We start from the raw sequence: 18,045 nt of genomic DNA, 5'->3' as shown, positions 1-18,045 counted from the left end.
TCAATGGGGGAGCACTTTGGGGCAAGCGACCATAATTCTATTAGTTTTAAAATAGTGATGGAAAAGGATAGACCAGATCTAAAAGTGGAAGTTCTAAATTGGTGAAAGGACAATTTTGACTGTATTATGCAAGAACTTTCAAAAGCTGACTGGGGGCAGATGTTCACAGGTAAAGGGACAGCTGGAAAATGGAAAGCCTTCAGAAATAAGAAAACAAGAGTCCAGAGAAAGTATATTCCTGTCAGGGTGAAAGGAAAGGCTGGTAGCTATAGGGAATGCTGGATGACTTAAGAAATTGAGGGTATGGTTAAGAAAAAGAAGGAAGAATATGTCAGGTATAGACAGGATAGATCGAGTGAATCCTTCAAAGAGTATAAAGGCAGTAGGAGTATACTTAAGAGGGAAATCAGGAGGGCAAAAAAGGAGACATGAGATAGCTTTGGCAAATAGAGTTAAGGAGAATCCAAAGGGTTTTTACAAATACATCATGGACAAAGGGGTAACTCAGCAGAGAATAGGGCCACTCAAAGATCAGCAAAGCAACCTTTGTGTGGAGCCGCTGGGAATGGGGCAGATACCAAACGAGTATTTTGCATCAGTATTTACTGTGGTAAAAGACATGGAAGATATAGGATGCAGGGAAATAGATGGTGACATCTTGAAAAATGTCCGTATTATAGAGGAGCAAGTGCTGGATGTCTTGAAATGCATAAAAGTGAATAAATCCCCTGGACCTGATCATGTGTGCCCTAGATCTCTGTGGGAAGCTAAGGAAGTGATTGTTGGGCCTCTCACTGAGATATCTGTATGATCGATAGTCACAGGTGAGGTGCCGGAAGACTGGAGGCCAGCTAACGTGGTGTCACTGTTTAGGAAGGGTGGTAAGGACAAGCCAGAAACCATAGACCAGTGAGCCTGACGTCATTGGTGGGCAAGTTATTGGAGGGAATCCTGAGGGACAGGACTTACTCGTATTTGGAAAGGCAAGGACTGATCAGGGATAGTCAATATGGCTTTATGCATGGGAAATCATGTCTCACAAACTTGATTGAGGTTTTTGAAGACGTAACAAAGAGGATTGATGAGAACAGAGCAGTAGATGTGATCTATATGGACTTCAGTAAGGCATTCGACCAGGTTCCCCATGGGAGACTGGTTAGCATGATTAGAATTCATGGAATACAGGGAGAACTAGCCATTTGGATACAGAACTAGCTCAAAGGTAAAAGACAGAGGGTGGTGTGGAGGGTTGATTTTCAGACTGGAGGCCTGTGACCACAAGGATCGGTGCTGGGTCCACGACTTTTCATCATTTATATAAATGATTTGGAATGAGCATAAGAGGTATAGTTAGTAAGTTTGCAGCTGACACCAAAATTGGAGGTGTAGTGGACAGAGAAGAGGGTTACCTCAGATTACAACAGGATCTTGATCAGATGGGCCAATGGGCTGAGAAGTGGCAAATGGAGTTTAATTTAGATAAATGTGAGGTGCTGCATTTTGGGAAAGCAAATCTTAGCAGGACTTATACACTTAATGTAAGGTCCTAAGGAGTGTTGCTGAACAAAAAGATCTTGGAGTGCAGGTTCATAGCTCCTTGAAAATGGAGTCGCAGGTAGATAGGATAGTGAAGGCGGCGTTTGGTATGCTTTCCATTATTGGTCAGAGTATTGAATAGTTGGGAGGTCATGTTGCGACTGTACAGGACATTGGTTAGGCAACTGTTGGAATATTGCGTGCAATTCTGGTCTCCTTCCTATCGGAAAGATGTTGTGAAACTTGAAAGGGTTCAGAAAAGATTTACAAGGGTGTCACCAGGGTTGGAGGATTTGAGATATAGGGAGAGGTTGAATAGGCTGGGGCTGTTTTCCCTGGAGCGTCAGAGGCTGAGGGATGAGCTTATAGAGGTTTATAAAATCATGACGGGCATGGATTGGATAGGCAAAGGCTTTTCCCTGGGGTGGGGGAGTCCAGAGCTAGAGGGCATAGGTTTTTAGTGAGAGGGGAAAAATGTGAAAGAGACCTAAGGGACAACTTTTTCATGCAGAGGGTGGTGCGTGTGTGGAATGAGCTGCCAGAGGAAGTGGTGGAGGCTAGTAGAATTGCAACTTTTAAAAGGTATCTGGATGGGTATATGAATAGAAAGGGTTTGGAGGGATAAGGGCTGGGTACTGGCAGGTGGGACTAAATTGGGTTGGGATATCTCGTCGACATGGACAAGTTGGACCAAAGGGTCTGTTGCTGTGCTGTAAACCTCTATGACTATGACTCTAAATAGGTCAGTGGGCGGAAAATGGCAAATGGAGTTCAATCTGAACAAATGCAAGGTTTTGCATTTTGATACAACAAACAAGTAGAGGATTTATACATTTAATGGTAGGGCCTTGGGTAGTATAGTGGAACAAAGTGACCTGGGGGTTTACGTACATAATTCTTTCAAGTTTACATCACATTAAAAAGGTATTTATCATGATCGCTTTCATTGCTCAGTCCTTTGAGTATAGGAGTTGGGTTTGTACAGGACATTGGTGAGGTCTTTTCTGGAGTACTGTCTCTAGTTCTGGTCACCCATTTGTATGAAGATATTATTAAAATGGAGAGGTTTGGAAGAGATTTAGCAGGATGTTGCCAGGTTTGGAGGGTTTGAATTATAAAGAAAGGCTGGATAGGCTGGGACTTTTTTCACTGGAGCATAGGAGTTTGAGAGGTGACCTTATAGAAGTTTATAAAATCATGAGAAGTATAGAAAGGGTTATAGTAATTGTCTTTTGTCCATGTTGGGGAATTTCAAGACTCGGGGACACATTTTTAAGGTGCCAGGAGAGAGATTTAAAAAAGACATCAGGGCATTTTTTTTTACACAGAGGGTGGTTCACATGTGCAATGATTTTCCTCAGAATTTGGGGATAATTAGAACGTTTAAACGACATTTGGATAAGTACATGAATAGGAAAGATTTGGAGGAATATGAGCCAGGAGAAGACTAGTTTAGTTTGGGATTATGTTCAGCATGGACCGACTGGACTGAAGAGTCTGTTTCCATGCTGCATGACTTTCAGACTCTATGTAGTGGTTTGTGTTTTCAGAAATTTTGGAAGGCTGCAATGAGGAGAGAATAGGGTAGTTGATATAAGAACAAAAACAAGCAAAATCAATAAGTAAGTAACAGATAGGAACCACACATGCAGCATAAATTACAAGCTAAAAACAGAATAAAACATGAAAATAACATAATCTTCAGTATGAATAAACAAAGAAAAGTCATAAAATAACTCAATTGCTTTCAATTTTTGGACATATACGCATATTCAGTTGTACATAAAAATTATTTAGCAGTTCAGCAAAATTATCAGTTTTGCGATGATTGTTAAAGGTGGCTACTTAATTAATTTACAGCAACAACCGTTTACAGTAATAATTATTGGGTCATACTTTTAGGTCTGAAGACTTTGCTACTATGACATCTGCCACTTTTAACAAGTCCCCAAATTGCAATTTCTCTATTGTGGTGCCTCTTGGCATGCCGAGCAGACGAAACAAGTCCAACCAATGATCCTGGGACAGATGTTCTCCACGAACATACTTCAGAACAGGGAATAACATCTGCACAAAGAGTAGAAAATCCAAAATAAGTAATAATCTTCCAATCCAAAATGTGGCAATATTTTAACAGTATTTGTAAAGTGTGTTAAGTGAAGCTGTAGAAATGTTTCTTGACTAACAAAAGTTGAAGGAAATATGAAATTTATCATTGATTAGCATAAATTTAGAAGTCATAATTTCAATATTTACTGTACTCGTCCAATTACAAGGTTTATTAGACTGCTATATTCTCGAACTTCCGTCAGTTAGCACACTTGGTCGACAGATGGCTTGCATTGCAAAGTAACGCCAACAGTACAGGTTCAATTCCTGCACCAGCTAGGATTATCATGAAGGTTCCACTTTCTCAACCGCTCCCCTTGCCTGAGGTGTTGTGACCCTCCAATTATACTATCACCAGTCATTCTCTCTAAAAACAGAGCAGTCTCTCATCTGCTAAGACTATGGCGACTTTTTACCTACACAGGCAGTCTCCAGTTCCATTTTGAAGTTTGTACAAAATTCAATTTCCAGGTAAATTGTAACAAAATACAGGACAATATAAATTAGCAGTTTGCAAGTACAAGAAATGTTTGGATGTCAGACTTTGGTAATTTGGGAATCTGCTGTATTCTGCAAATGAAGGGGGTCACGTGACTGGTTCTTGTGTGTGTGCTTGACAATCTGGACATAGGCTACTTAAAAAGCAAAGGGAGGTCCAGATTATTTTACTGAGGCCATGTTGTCAAGAAAAAGGAGAAAGTGAGGACTGCAGATGCTGGAGATCAGAGCTGAAAATGTGTTGCTGGAAAAGCACAGCAGGTCAGACAGCATCCAAGGAGCAGGAGAATCGACATTTCGGGCATGATCCCTTCTTTCCTTTATTTTTAATAGATATTTTTATTAGAAATTTAACATTTTTACAAATTTACAAAAATAAACAAAACTCTCAGATATAAACATTGATATACAATTAGCTCAAATATACAATAGCCAAAATTTGACAAAAAAAAACCAAACAAAAACAAAAAAAACCGAAAAGAAAAAAAAACAAACAAACAAAACTCAACTATCTACTAATCTAACCTACAACTAACCAGGGTGTATATTTAAGTCTCTTACATGCTCGGGATGTGTTAGCATCAGATATGATAAAACCCGTATTCGTGCGGGATTCCTCCCCCGAGGGGCCGCGGACCAGCCAGGTCTGTAGTCTCAATTAAATAAAAGCCCTTATTAGGATAGCCGAAATATCTGTATTAATGTAATTCAAAAAGGGCTGCCATATTTTATAAAATAATTCGGTCTTTCGGTGCACCATATTTGTAAGGAAGTCAAGGGGAATACATTCCATAATTAGTCTGTGCCAATTTGAAAGTCCAGGGGGGCCCTCCGCCACCCAGTTCATCAAAATATTTTTCCTTGCACAGAAAGAAAGAATAGAAAATAGTCTCTTCCCGTACGTGTCCAGGGAGGGAAAGTTCGAAAAGCCCAAGAGGAGAGATACGGGGTCCACTTTTATTTCCGTTCCTAAAATTTCTGTCAGGGTACTTGCTACTTTAGTCCAATATCTACGGATCTTATGACAGGTCCATAAGCAATGTACAAGAGTGCCCACCTCTATTTTGCATTTAGGACACATTGGAGATGCTCCTGCCTTAAATTTTGCCAATCGAACCGGTGCTATATGGGCCCTATGAAGTATCTTCAGCTGGATAGCCTGGGTTCTGTTACAAATAGTAATTCTTCTAGCATTTTCCCAGATATCATTCCACGTTTCTGTGGAGATTTCTAGTCCCAGATCCTGATCCCATGTTTTAAGCAGATTATCCATATCTCCCGATACTTCATCATGTAGTAAATGATAAATATTACTGACGGAAGATACCCCCACTGGTCGTAGGACACTACATTCTCTATCGGATTTATAAAAACTATCTAATAACGTAGTCTTCTTCTGTATATAATCTCGAATTTGGAAGTATCGAAAGAGGTCTCCATTGGGTAATCCGAATTTCTGACGCAGCTGTCCGAAAGACATCAGGACCCCATCTTTAAATAAATCCCCGAGACATGAGATACCCCTGGATCTCCAGAGTTTAAAAGTGGCATCTGTTAACCCCGGTTGGAATCCCCATGCTCCCACTATCGGTGCATAGGGGGATGTTTTATGTGAATTACCCTCATTTTGCCGCATTATATTCCAAGCCTTGATTGTATTCAGTATTATAGGGTTTTTACAGTGATCTGTAATGATTTTCCTCTTGTCTGAGAATAAAAGGTTAATAAGTGGGTATTTTACTTGAGAAGCCTCGATGTCCAACCAGATTGATTGTGGATCAGACAAGACCCAATCAGCTATGTAACTTAATAGGGAACTTAATTGATATTTCCTAAAATCTGGGAAGTCCAATCCACCCCTTGCCTGTGGAAGCTGTAGCTTCTTCAGCTTAATGAGGGGCCGCCTATGATTCCAGATAAAGGAACTCAGCCAGCCGTATAATTTACATAAAGCCGTCCTCGGCAGCATCACCGGAAGCATTCTCATAGGATATAGGAGACGGGGCAGGATATTCATTTTGATTAATGCTATTCTACCCAACCAGGAAATTGGCAGGTCTCCCCACCGCTGGAGGTCCTGCCTTATCCTTTCCAATAAATACACAAAATTAGCCTTATACAACTGACCAAATACTGGAGTAATAAAAATGCCTAAATATAAGAAACCCTCCAGGGACCAGCGAAAGGGAAAAAGGGAACCGTCCGCTAAGCGGGGTATCACAGCAAGGCCACCCATTGGCATAGCCTCCGATTTTGAAAAATTAATTTTATAGCCTGAGAATGCACTAAATGTATTAATAACTTGGATTAAGCGAGGTATGGACATCAAAGGGTTACTGAGGAATAGAAGAACATCATCTGCATAAAGGGTAATTTTATGTTTACCTGTACCAATCCTTGGGGCCACTATATTAGGATCAGCTCGTACAGCTTCTGCTAGTGGTTCAATTATTAGCGTGAATAACAATGGCGAGAGGGGACATCCCTGACGGCAGCCCCTACCCACACTGAAGCTATCCGAGCCTAATCCATTGGTAACCACAACTGCTTTGGGATCACTATACAATGTTGAGATCCATTTGGTAAACACCTGTCCAACACCAAACCTCTCCAATGTGTAAAACAAATATGACCATTCGACTCTATCAAATGCCTTTTCCGCGTCTAATGAAACCACTACTCCTGGTATCTTTCCCTGATGACAAGCTTGAATCATATTCAGAGCCCTTCTAACATTATTGGATGATCTACGGCCCTTAATAAACCCCGTCTGATCCTTCTTTATAATATGTGGCAGTATCCTTTCTAATCTCAGTGCTAACGTTTTAGAGAGGATTTTAAAATCTACATTTAGCAAGGATATTGGTCTGTATGATGTACAATCTTCTGGGTCCTTTCCTTTTTTAAGGATAAGAGAGATATTTGCCTCTTTCAGCGAAGGCGGGAGACAGCCCTGACTATATGCATAGTTATACATGTCCATAAGTGGACCAACCAGTATTTCTGTAAATTCTTTATAGAATTCAGCTTGAAAGCCATCTGGGCCCGGCGCCTTACCATTTTGAAGGTGCCTAATTGCATCAACTATTTCTTGGGGTGTAAGAGGAGCATTTAGGACCGATACTTGTTCCGGAGTTAGGTCTGGAAAAGTCAAATTTTTAAAAAATGACTGCATCCTCTTCGTCCTATCTTCACAATCCTGTGATTTATATAACTCAGAATAGAATTCTCTAAAGGTCGCATTAATCTTTTTATGATCATGAGTCAAAATACCCGTACTTTCCTTGATAGACATAATAGTCTGAGGGGCCTTTTTTTCTTTGCAAGAAATGCTAAGTATCTACCCGGTTTGTCGCCATATTCATATAACCTTTGCTTTGCAAATAATATTTCCCTCTTAGCCATTTGAGTAAGTGTAGTATTTAGAGCTGTCCTAAGAGCTGTAATCCTTTGCAATTTGATAATAGAAGGTCTATCAGTGTATGCTGTTTCAGCCGCTTTTAAGCGGGCTTCAAGCAGACGCTGTTGTTCTCCCTTTAATTTCTTCTGGGTCGCTGAGTAGGAGATGATCAAGCCTCGCGTGTAAGCTTTAATGGTCTCCCACATCATTGACGGGTTGCTAGCTGTACCTGAATTAATTTCTAAAAAAGTTTTAAATTCTTGAGAGAAGTACTTTACAAATTTACTATCTTTCATTAAGAAGGGGTCCATACGCCTTAGTTCCTCGCCTTAGTTTCCATATATACAGCAGCATGGTCAGAAATTGCTATATTACCTATTTTACAGGATGATATGGAATTTAAAAAAATCGAGGGGGCAAAAAACATATCAATTCTGGTATGACATTTATGTGGATTAGAGTAGAAAGAAAAATCTCTACCCTGTGGATGAAGACATCTCCATACATCTACTAATCCTAATTCTTTGTTCAGATCCATCAATTGTCTAGATCTGGGAGATACTCCTGCAGTACTCTTAGGAATCCTGTCTATTTCCGGATCCATAATACAATTAAAGTGTCCCCCTATAATTATATGACGGGCATCAAAAGCCATCAATTTTGAAAAGGCTTCCGTTATAAATTTAAAGGGGTGTGCCGGGGGGCAGTACAAATTTAAAATCCCATATTCTTCTCCATTTATGAGGGCTTTAATCAAGATATATCGTCCAGATTCGTCTTTTATCTGCTTTAGGATTTTGAAAGGGAAATTCTTCCGAACAAGAATAACAACTCCCCTGCTTTTTGAGCTAAAAGAAGAAAAAAAGGCCTGATCAAATCCGCCCTGTCGTAATTTCAAGTGTTCTTTATCTGACAGGTGTGTCTCCTGTAGGAGAGCTATATCAACTCTTTCCTTCTTAAGATTTGATAATATTTTCTTCCTTTTAAGTGGCGAATTACTCCCCTTGACATTCCAGGTGCACCACTTAACCGACTGATCAACCATAATCCTCTAGGCCAATCCGAGACCCCTCGGGGGGGGGGGGGAACCCTATCCAGAACATCCCGAGCATGGAACATGTAAAATTTACAAAAATAAAGCCTCTTTAATACACCCACAACAATACAGTAAAAAACTATTTCTAAATAAAAAAAATATAAAATGTATCTAAGTGGAGACTTTCCCCCTTGTTCCCAGGGGGCGTCACTTCCTCTCCAAAAATCCCTCATATCCTCTCCCAACCAATGCCCCACCCTTGACCCAGGCACTCCTCAATAAAATGAGGAAAATTCAAATATAATACAAAGCTAGAGTTAACAGTGAGCACCCCACCCCCACCCCTACCAACACCTGGGTATATTTGGTAATGTTAATACCATATATAAACATATAACTATAAAATTACCAGTTCAACAAATAATAATTAAATATGATAATACAAAATAACGAAGGGAAAAACAACCCCGCTCCTAAAGACAGAGGTAAAATCGAATAAGGTAACCACCTCCCCCCACCAACATTAACCAAATCCCCAGCTTATATATATATATATACATATATATACATACACATACACACACATATATATATATATATACATACATACATGCATACACACACACACATATACATACATCCCTCATATATACATAAAATAATAACAGAAAACAACTCCAAGGGGGGGAGAAAATCAAATCCCTCTCCCCACCCCCCATGATAATATTAAGCAGTAAGGTAAGAAAAAATAAAGGGAGGGGATATAAACCAAAGCGGGGGGGGCGGGGGGGGGGGAAGGCAGACCAACATCCATTATGTCCTACAGTTTATCTAAGAGAGTCCAAGAATTCCTTAGCCTTTTCTGGTGATCCAAAGTTATATACGGATCCTTCATGGTTAAAACGTAACATCGCTGGGTAGCGTAAGGAGTACTGAACATTTAAGTCCCTTAAACGCTTCTTCGCCTCGTCGAATGCCTTCCTCTTTCGAACCAGAGCCGGGGAAAAGTCCTGAAATAGCATGATCTTGGATCCTTTGTAGATCATAGCTTGGGGGTCTTTTCCAAGATTTCTAGAGGCTTCTAGGAGTATCTGCCTCTCCCTGTAGCTCTGCAGGCGGAACAGGACCGGGCGTGGGCGCTGGTTCGAGCCAGGCCCGTGTATTGCTACCCGGTAGGCCCATTCCACCCTTACCTGGCCTGATCCAGCTTGCAGATTTAAAAGTTGTGGCAGCCACTGCTCCAGGAATGCTGTAAGCTGGCCTTCCCCTTCCCGTTCGGGAAGGCCCAGCAAACGAATATTTTTTCGACGACCTCGATTATCGAGGTCGTCAATATGATTTTCCAAGGTCCGGACTCGCTGCTCGAGAGTCCGGACCTGATCCACGGCCGATTGAGCGGTTGTCTCCGAGGTCGCGGCCTTTAGCTCCGCCTCTCCGAGTCGGCGTTGAATTTCTTCAATTTCACGGTCGTGCTTCTGCACGAGAGCGACTCCCAACGATTTCTGGATTCGACGATAAAGGCATCGATCTTCGAGTCAAGCTTGGAAAGCATTTCTGCAAGACTTGCTACTGTAGGTAAGTCCCCCGGGGCGGCTGTGGACGCCTCTGCTGCAGCTGGAGAGTGTGGGGGAGGGGTTCCTGCTTGCTGAGAGCTGCGGGCTCCCTTCCCTTTAGTCATTTTAACTTAGGATAAAGTTGCTTAAATGTAATATTACACAACTAATTGAGTTACTAAACTATTATAAATGATTTATAAATGATTTGGTGAGCTTGGTAGGGGGTAGGTGACCCACTGTGCCCAAGTCTTGGGAGGAGCACTATAGACTCAGTCTTACTGGGTCGCCGCCATCTTGGATCCCCACCGATCCCTTCTTTCCTGAAGAAGGGCTCATGCCCGAAACGCCGATTCTCCTGCGCTTTTCCAGCAACACATTTTCGGCTATGTTGTAAAGAGACAATGGCAGCAGACTTGAAGATTACAATGAGTTGGCTTTGAGACTCCCAAAGTCCATAAAGGCATTGAAAGTATTGAGTTGAAAATTGTTGAGCTGTAAACTGTGCATTTACTTTTAATATGAAAGAGTTGGAGTCAAGGCTAGCTAATCATATTTTCTTCCAAGATGCAAAGCTAATATATTTCATGTGACAATGGTGAATATTTGACATCAGGTTATAGTTTTCCGCACAAATCAATGAAACTAAGAAACAACAGTTTCATGTCATCAGCAGAGAGAAGATGCTGCAAGGCTTTGAGAACAACCCCTGCTAGATAGGGAGAAGGCTTCAGGCTGAAGAAACAAGTTCCACGGCCACCTGGATTTCAGGAGATGTGTCCCGGAAAATTCATTGGTACAGCCTTTTCTGCATGTAGTGGATTTAAAAAGCTTTTGGAAATCTAAGGGAAGTGCGTGGAGTCAGTCACTCAAAGTTAAAACTCAGCAGAAAGGGGAAACAGAAAGCAATTGGAAGTTGGGAACAACTGTAGACTGTTTGTTGCAAGGACCATAACTCTGTGGAAAGTGTGGCTTACGCTAAGTATGAAAAGACAAACATTCTTTTCTGTAGTTTAAAGTTTAAGTCACCGACAATAATTGTATTTAGTCAATGGTTTTTTTTTAGTCATTTGTTACAGGGGAAAAACATTTAAAACATGCAGCTTGGTCATGACATCCTTTTTAGAGATTAACAAAGTTTGATTTTCTTTTTAAACATTATTGGCTTCTAGAGGGAACGTAAGAAAGTTTAGCAAAATTCAAGTAAAATCAGTTAATTTCACGGAAAACAAAATCAATTTACATTATAAAATCTTTGCTGGGATTGCTCTCTCATCTAGGCAAGGGATATTAACTGCTCAGGGAAAGAACACGCTGTGTTTTGGTTACTCAGATTCAGTATCATCCACACGACGTCAGATTTAACACGGCTAGATGCAAAGCAATGTTCAATCCCAACACTTTTTTGGACACTGTTTTGGGATTATCAAATGAGGAGTAGGTTGTTACAATGGATCCAAACGCAGCAGAACTGGATTGAGGAAGACCAACTACTTTGCATGTAAGGAAACTATGAAACTCGAAGACAGTCATCCTAACTATCCTACCTCAAATCTGGTCCTAGTGGTGATAGGTCAGTTTTAACTCATCTAGCCCCTGGATCCCCTCTTCTTTCTAGTTCTGATAATACACTTAAAGCAATTCACCTTGTATGTGTCAACATCTTTCTGCAGTTTGACAGTTATTGTTGTTTGTTCATTTCTCTTTCTCAGCTTATCATGCCACATCAATAAAAAATCTTCAAAAATATAGATTTTACCCCTGTAAAATTAACATACAAATTAGATCAAAGAAATCTGCAGTTACAGATCAAACGTAATTAATATTAATCTTCAAGTAGCACATACAGCAATTTTAATAATAACAAAAATCAGATCAGAGCAGCTAACTTACATGCGATGCTAAAATCAATTTATGGAACACACATTGTCAAATCTTGAGTTCTCCAAACTTAAGGTAAAACCTTGTGCTCAGCAACTACTTCTGTCACAATTCAACATTATCTTAATATTTACTTTACAAAACAAATAACAAGTATATTTAGCACAACAAAACTTGCGTGTAATCACTTCAAGAAGGAAATACAAACCTTGGATCATTCTTATACACGATCAAATTTATCATTCTTTGTTTAAAGCACAGCAAAACAATGTTTTATCAAGTACAGTTATGTTGTATTATTCAAGCACGCTACATAGCAAACACAGAAGGTTGCTGTATACAGACTGATGCGTGCTTTTATGAAAGTGTACAATCTCAAAAGCCTCAGGAATAAAAATCAGAAACAGTCCTACACTAGCATGTTGTCCAATAACCCAAAATATAGTTCAAGCATAGATATTAGATAAGGTTATGGTATCCCCAAGAACTTATCTCCCATCCAGAGGGAATTTTCAAAATACTTCGTATTGTGCTGAGTAAGCAAGGAATCGAGCAGGAAATTAAAACAAACATCCAGCAAAAGCTTCTTGACAAAGGTGCTTTGGGCTAAATGGCATCTATGTGGGCTTTTAAATTACATTATTCTAGGGGATATGAATGTCCAGAAGCATGAAAACACAATTTGAAGGAAGGTTCTTTAACAGAAGATACTATTTTGGAGATGCATACTTAATAAGGTATCCATCTTTGTAGGTATCTAAGCACAGTAAACCATAATAGTTGAATAACCTATCAACAACCAAGAGTGGTTACTCAGGAAAGGTATCGGAAAGTTCTCAAATTATGAACCACTGCATCAGTATCTTCAGAAGAGGAAAATGGTGAAGGAAACTATAAAGAAATATAAATACAGAATAAGCAATATATGACTAGATGCGCCAACTTGAAATGTCAATTGTAACAACTGGTCTTTCATTCAATTATTACAAATTAATTTCAACAATGGAAAAAGTTTCACCATATGGATTTTATTATGATAAGATTATAGTAAAGGAATGTTTAAAGTGAACAATGATCAAGGTAACTATCTACATTAGAGGGGAAAGTGAGGACTGCAGATGCTGGAGATCAGAGCTGAAAATGTGTTTCTGGAAAAGCGCATGCTGCCTGACCTGCTGCGCTTTTCCAGCAACACATTTTCAACTATCTACATTATCTGATTAAGTCAAATTACCTTTTCACTGTTTGGATTAAGAACAGTAATAACACAGGTATAACCACAGCCTGTTCTCCATTGCAGGTCTCTGCAAGAGTAACTCAGCTTGTCCCTCTCCTTCAAACTTTCCTTGTAAACTTTCAAGATCTTTTATCCTGGATTTTTGCTGGTGACTTAGGAACCAAATTCTGCAATTTCACCAATTTATCATTAAGGTTACTACTAAGGTTCCCAAACATTTTCCCACTAGCCCCTTATTTCAAGATTGAAAAACTGTTGGGACCCTTCAGTGAGAACTGTAAAAGTGCAAGGTTAATGGGTTAAGGGAGACAAGTGAGGGAGAGTGACTGTAAGAAGGAGGAGGGGGAACAAATATCTATGAGAAGTGAGGGGGGTGGGGGAATGGTGAGAAAGAGGGTGCTAGACAGATCTTTCAGGTCTAAAGGAGAAAGGAGTGGAGGGGGCCTGTGAGAGCACACGCTCTAGAAATGAAAGGGTTATGCGAAGATTTCCTGTTTTTTGTTAAAAGCATGCAAGATCTGCCATTTTTACTAGTGCAGGATCCAAGCTTCGAGATTGAGTCTGGGTTACCGGCTTATTAAGAATCACATCAAATTTGGTTTTTCTTCAATGGAAGTTCAGGATTTTCGTTGTTTACTGAAATCAAATTTCATGAACAGATCTGTTTTCGCCTAAAAAATGCATTCATGTGCCAAAGAGACAACACAATTAAGATGCTGCAGAATTATCGATCAGTCAATCTTGCAGAATTATTGGTCAGTCATGTTCACTAGCTTGAAGTAGTTCCATTAGTTTTTGGCAGACATTACTAAATAGTGCACATCATAACTGGGCATTTCATCTTGAGGGAGAAAATTGATTTTTTATCTTAACCCATTTTTAGCATTACCAGCTTCACATCAATATTCAGAACAGCTTTAAGGACTTGATGATCTGGTTGTGACCCTTCAGTAAGAACTGTAAAGGTCTAAGGTTGGTGGGTTAAGGGAGCCTACCTGCCCAGTCCTTACCTGTCAGATGTTTTACGGAGAACCGTGACTACCATGCAATTGGACTTACAGGCCTTTAAGTGGTCAATTAAAGGCCACAAGGGCCTCATCCCAAAACTGCATCTCAGCATCCCAAACTCAATCCCATGAATGAATAATAAAAACTGACCATTATTTGGCTGAAGACTGCATTTCCACTTCTTAATACACCTACTAAAACAGGAGAGGCTTTATATAAATAAAACAAAGGGTGGATTTCTCAAGGCACCATTGTCTCTACATCTCCATGCACCAACTAAAAAGCCAATGAGGAGTCCACCCATAGAAAAACAGCTGCCCTCCTACTATTTAATGATGAATGTCATAGTAGGAGGCCATGGCTTAGTAGTAGTATCACTGAACCATTAATCTAGAGACCCAGGAAATGTGCTGGGGAGCCGAGTTTGAATTCCACTATAGCGGAATTTGGATTCAATAAAAATCTGGAATTAAGAATCTAATGATGACCATGAATCCATTGTTGATTGTCGGAAAAACTCATCTGGTTCACTAATGCCCTTTAGAGAAATACACTGCCAGTCTGGCCTACATGTGACTCCAGTTCCACTGCAATGTGGTTGATTGTTAACTGGGATGGGCTATAAATGCCGGTCTAGCCAGTGACATTCACATCCCATAAATGAATGAAAAAAAAACTGACCATTATTTGGCTGAAGACTGCATTTCGAACTCTTAAGGACAGGAAGTCCTCCCTCAGGAGGTTAATCCCAATAGCACTAGGCAGAAACATCAACTACTCTTGGGGCTGATGGCAAGCCCTGATGAAGATCATTACTGGAACTAGCCACCAAGATAAGGGGAGAGCTTTCTCTGAGTCAGGATATCAAGCTGGTATACGCTGAACAGGATTATACTGGTGGTGATAACCTGCATTAAACAGTCTTCTGAACTCTGCATAGGTTTATGGAAAAAGAAATGACATTTTTGCAAATTAAGCATCACAAACATCCACTTAAAGGGAAGTACAAGAGGCACAGAGAAGGAGAACAGCAAAGGAAGAAACAAAATCTTGTGGGAGTGTCTCCAACAGGCAGAAGACCCACAAACAAGATCATTCCCAGCCTTGTTCAACATTTTGGAGCTAAAATAGTTCGGGCACTAGTTTGGAGGTTCCCCTGCTATTGGTAAAGTAGTACCTGAGATGCAGTTTTGGGATGAGGCCCTTGTGGCTTTTAATTGACCACTTTAAAATGTCTTTAAGTCCAATTGTAGGGGAGACACTTAATGCCTCTACTGCTCTCCATAAAACATCTGACAGGTCAGAAGTGGACAGGAAGGCCATGCGAAAGATTAGATTCCCTACAGTATGGAAACAGGCCCTTCGGCCCAACAAGTCCACACTGACCCTCTGAACCACCCAGACCCATTCCCCTACCCTATATTTACCCCTGACTAACACTATGGGCAATTTAGTATGGGCAATTTAGTATGGCCAATTCACCTGACACGCACATCTGTGGATTGAGGGAGGAAACCGGAGCACCTGGAGGAAACCCATGCAGACACAGGGAGAACGTCTGAGTGGAGTTTGCACAGTCACCTGAAGCATGAATTGAACCCAGGTCCCTGGCGCTGTGACACAGCAGTGCTAACCACTGAGCTCTTTGCTGCCCTGAACATAGATTTGTCAAGCTTCTCCTGTCTTGAAACCCACCACCAGGACAGTGTAAGATTCAGCCCAAAGTTAAAGATTGTTAAAGAGTAAATCTATACAATATCCTTTGGCATTTTGTAGAAAATTGAAAATTTGAAGATGCAGCAAATAAATTCATTCGATTTAAGACGGACTTATATGACTTACCTAAAGGAGATCCAGTCCTCATTTAGCATATTTTGTAAGCCTTTTGTAAAGTCCTCATATAATGACCACATGCTTTCATACTGTTCCAGATTCTTACGCAGGCGCTCTGCCAATTCAAATTCAGGTTCCACTACTTTAAAATGCTGACAGTCTTCACTGAAAAATGACATAGAAACAAGCTGTGTAAGAATAATGAATTAACCAGCTATTGCACTAAGTTATTAACTAAATGCACTAAGGTATATTACTGAGCCATACAGAGCAGGAAGATTCCAAGTGTGACTCCTTGTTTGGAACAAATTATCTCTTCTCACCTGAAGTGGAGCTTTGGGAAGGTACTGGAGGGGGAAGGGAGAGAACTCAGTAATTTACAATTCAATATCAAGCCAAGTTCCAGTGACTTCTCCTGGGAGGGCATACAAAGTTGTCAGAATAATATTGTACTGAGTAGTGATGCCTAATGTCAAATAGGTTTCTAAACTCATTCCCGCAAGCTAGGCATCGCAACCAAGAATCCACAATGAATCATAGAATGCAGATGAGGAGCAGAAAAAATGCAAACGAAAGCTAACAATTGTAAACTGCTTGAAACTCTGTTCATGTTCACATTAAGAATGCCCTAATGTTTTGTTTATGGGTGATTTTGGTGTATACTCTAAAGACCTCCAAACTTAACAAAGTTACTACATTTTGCATATATCTCAAGTTGTCAATCCAAACAGATTTTGGTGTTCAAATTGATAATTTATCTATTAATTATGTGCCAAAAATGGACATTTCCAAATATCTAGCCCTGTATGATTCAAGCACAAGAAATCAGTGGAGTAAGAATTATAAATACAAGTTGAAAATTAATTTCTTGGGAGTGTGGTGAACCAAATAACTGCATCTTGTCATCAAGTTTTCTTGTCTCAGCTTTCAGATTATTTCATAAAGTATTACAAATTTCAGCATCATGTGATAAGTTTTATTTTGTAATGTTACTTGTCAGTCATAACAACATACATCAATTTCTTCCTTGTTGTTTCCAGTTCATCAAATTCAACTCTTTTCTCCTTAATACATTCCACACATTTGTTGAGTGTTTCCCCGTTTCCACTGTCAACAATATCATCACTGGGCTTCAACTGATTCCAGCGAGCTTCAAATTTCTCCAGCTTTTGGATGTACATCTTAATGCGAGACTCAACATTTGATTTCATAATTTCAACCTAAAGAGGCAAACACAAATTCAGTTGAAGGCTTATGGGAATTAAACATAGTTTAATACTTCTTTCTTAAAATTAATGAAGTAAAAACACATGCTAAATAATATCCATACTTATTGGCATGATGTGAGCAAAACAGTTTTTTTAAGGTTATGAAGGATAATTATCATTTTTTCATGCTTAATGTTTTGTTGACTGTAGGAAAATCAGTACATAAAAATAAGAACATTTTAAGATAGAACCAAATGTTTTTTCCTGCCCTTTGTTTACATATATTAAAATTTATTGTGATTCATAATTCAAACTTCATATTTCCAATTCAAGTGCTAAACAAATGTTTTCTTCTCCATCACAAATCGATTGGCTGCAAGTACAACTGAATTTTAGTAATGAGAATTAAGATCAGTAGAATATCGTTAAGTATTTTTTATCTTTTGTTCAATTATTGACTGGAATGTTGGCAAAGAGGAGCAGAGATCGGCAGTATAAATATCACATTAATGAAACCAATGTCAGCAGCAACAAAAAAAAACTAACGTAACATTAAAGGAAAACCAAAGGACTGGAACACACAGCTATGAAAAGAAAAGACAGGTCAAACCCTCCACCCGAGTAAAACAGTAACTTATTTGTGCCTCTTTTGTTTTACGAGACTGTATTTGTTCGTTTCATTTGAAAGATTGACATACCACTTTGTGGAATACCTTCATTCAGTCTACGAGTGTTTAGTCAAGTCT

The 18,045-nt window shown here is 39.7% G+C and overlaps 1 protein-coding gene across 3 annotated transcripts in view; it reads right to left on the bottom strand.

Moving 5' to 3' along the window:
• dync2h1 (dynein cytoplasmic 2 heavy chain 1) overlaps positions 1 to 18,045 on the bottom strand; it is a 565,214-nt gene that overhangs the window by 472,339 nt on the left and 74,830 nt on the right. For all 3 annotated transcript variants that reach the window (XM_043691805.2, XM_043691808.2, XM_043691806.2), the window contains exons 23-26: positions 17,106 to 17,311; positions 16,101 to 16,256; positions 11,779 to 11,893; positions 3,433 to 3,603 (exon numbers count right to left, since the gene is read on the bottom strand). In XM_043691805.2, the coding sequence (XP_043547740.2) occupies positions 3,433 to 3,603; positions 11,779 to 11,893; positions 16,101 to 16,256; positions 17,106 to 17,311 (648 nt within the window). The remainder of the gene's footprint in view (positions 1 to 3,432; positions 3,604 to 11,778; positions 11,894 to 16,100; positions 16,257 to 17,105; positions 17,312 to 18,045) is intronic.

This window comes from Chiloscyllium plagiosum, unplaced genomic scaffold (assembly GCF_037043375.1).
Source record: "Chiloscyllium plagiosum isolate Xiang-an unplaced genomic scaffold, Cpla_swu_hap1 HiC_scaffold_6, whole genome shotgun sequence".
Classification (NCBI taxonomy): Eukaryota; Metazoa; Chordata; class Chondrichthyes; order Orectolobiformes; family Hemiscylliidae; genus Chiloscyllium; species Chiloscyllium plagiosum.
The sequence above is the reverse complement of the archived record's forward strand: the minus strand, read 5'-3'. Positions and strand labels throughout refer to the sequence as shown.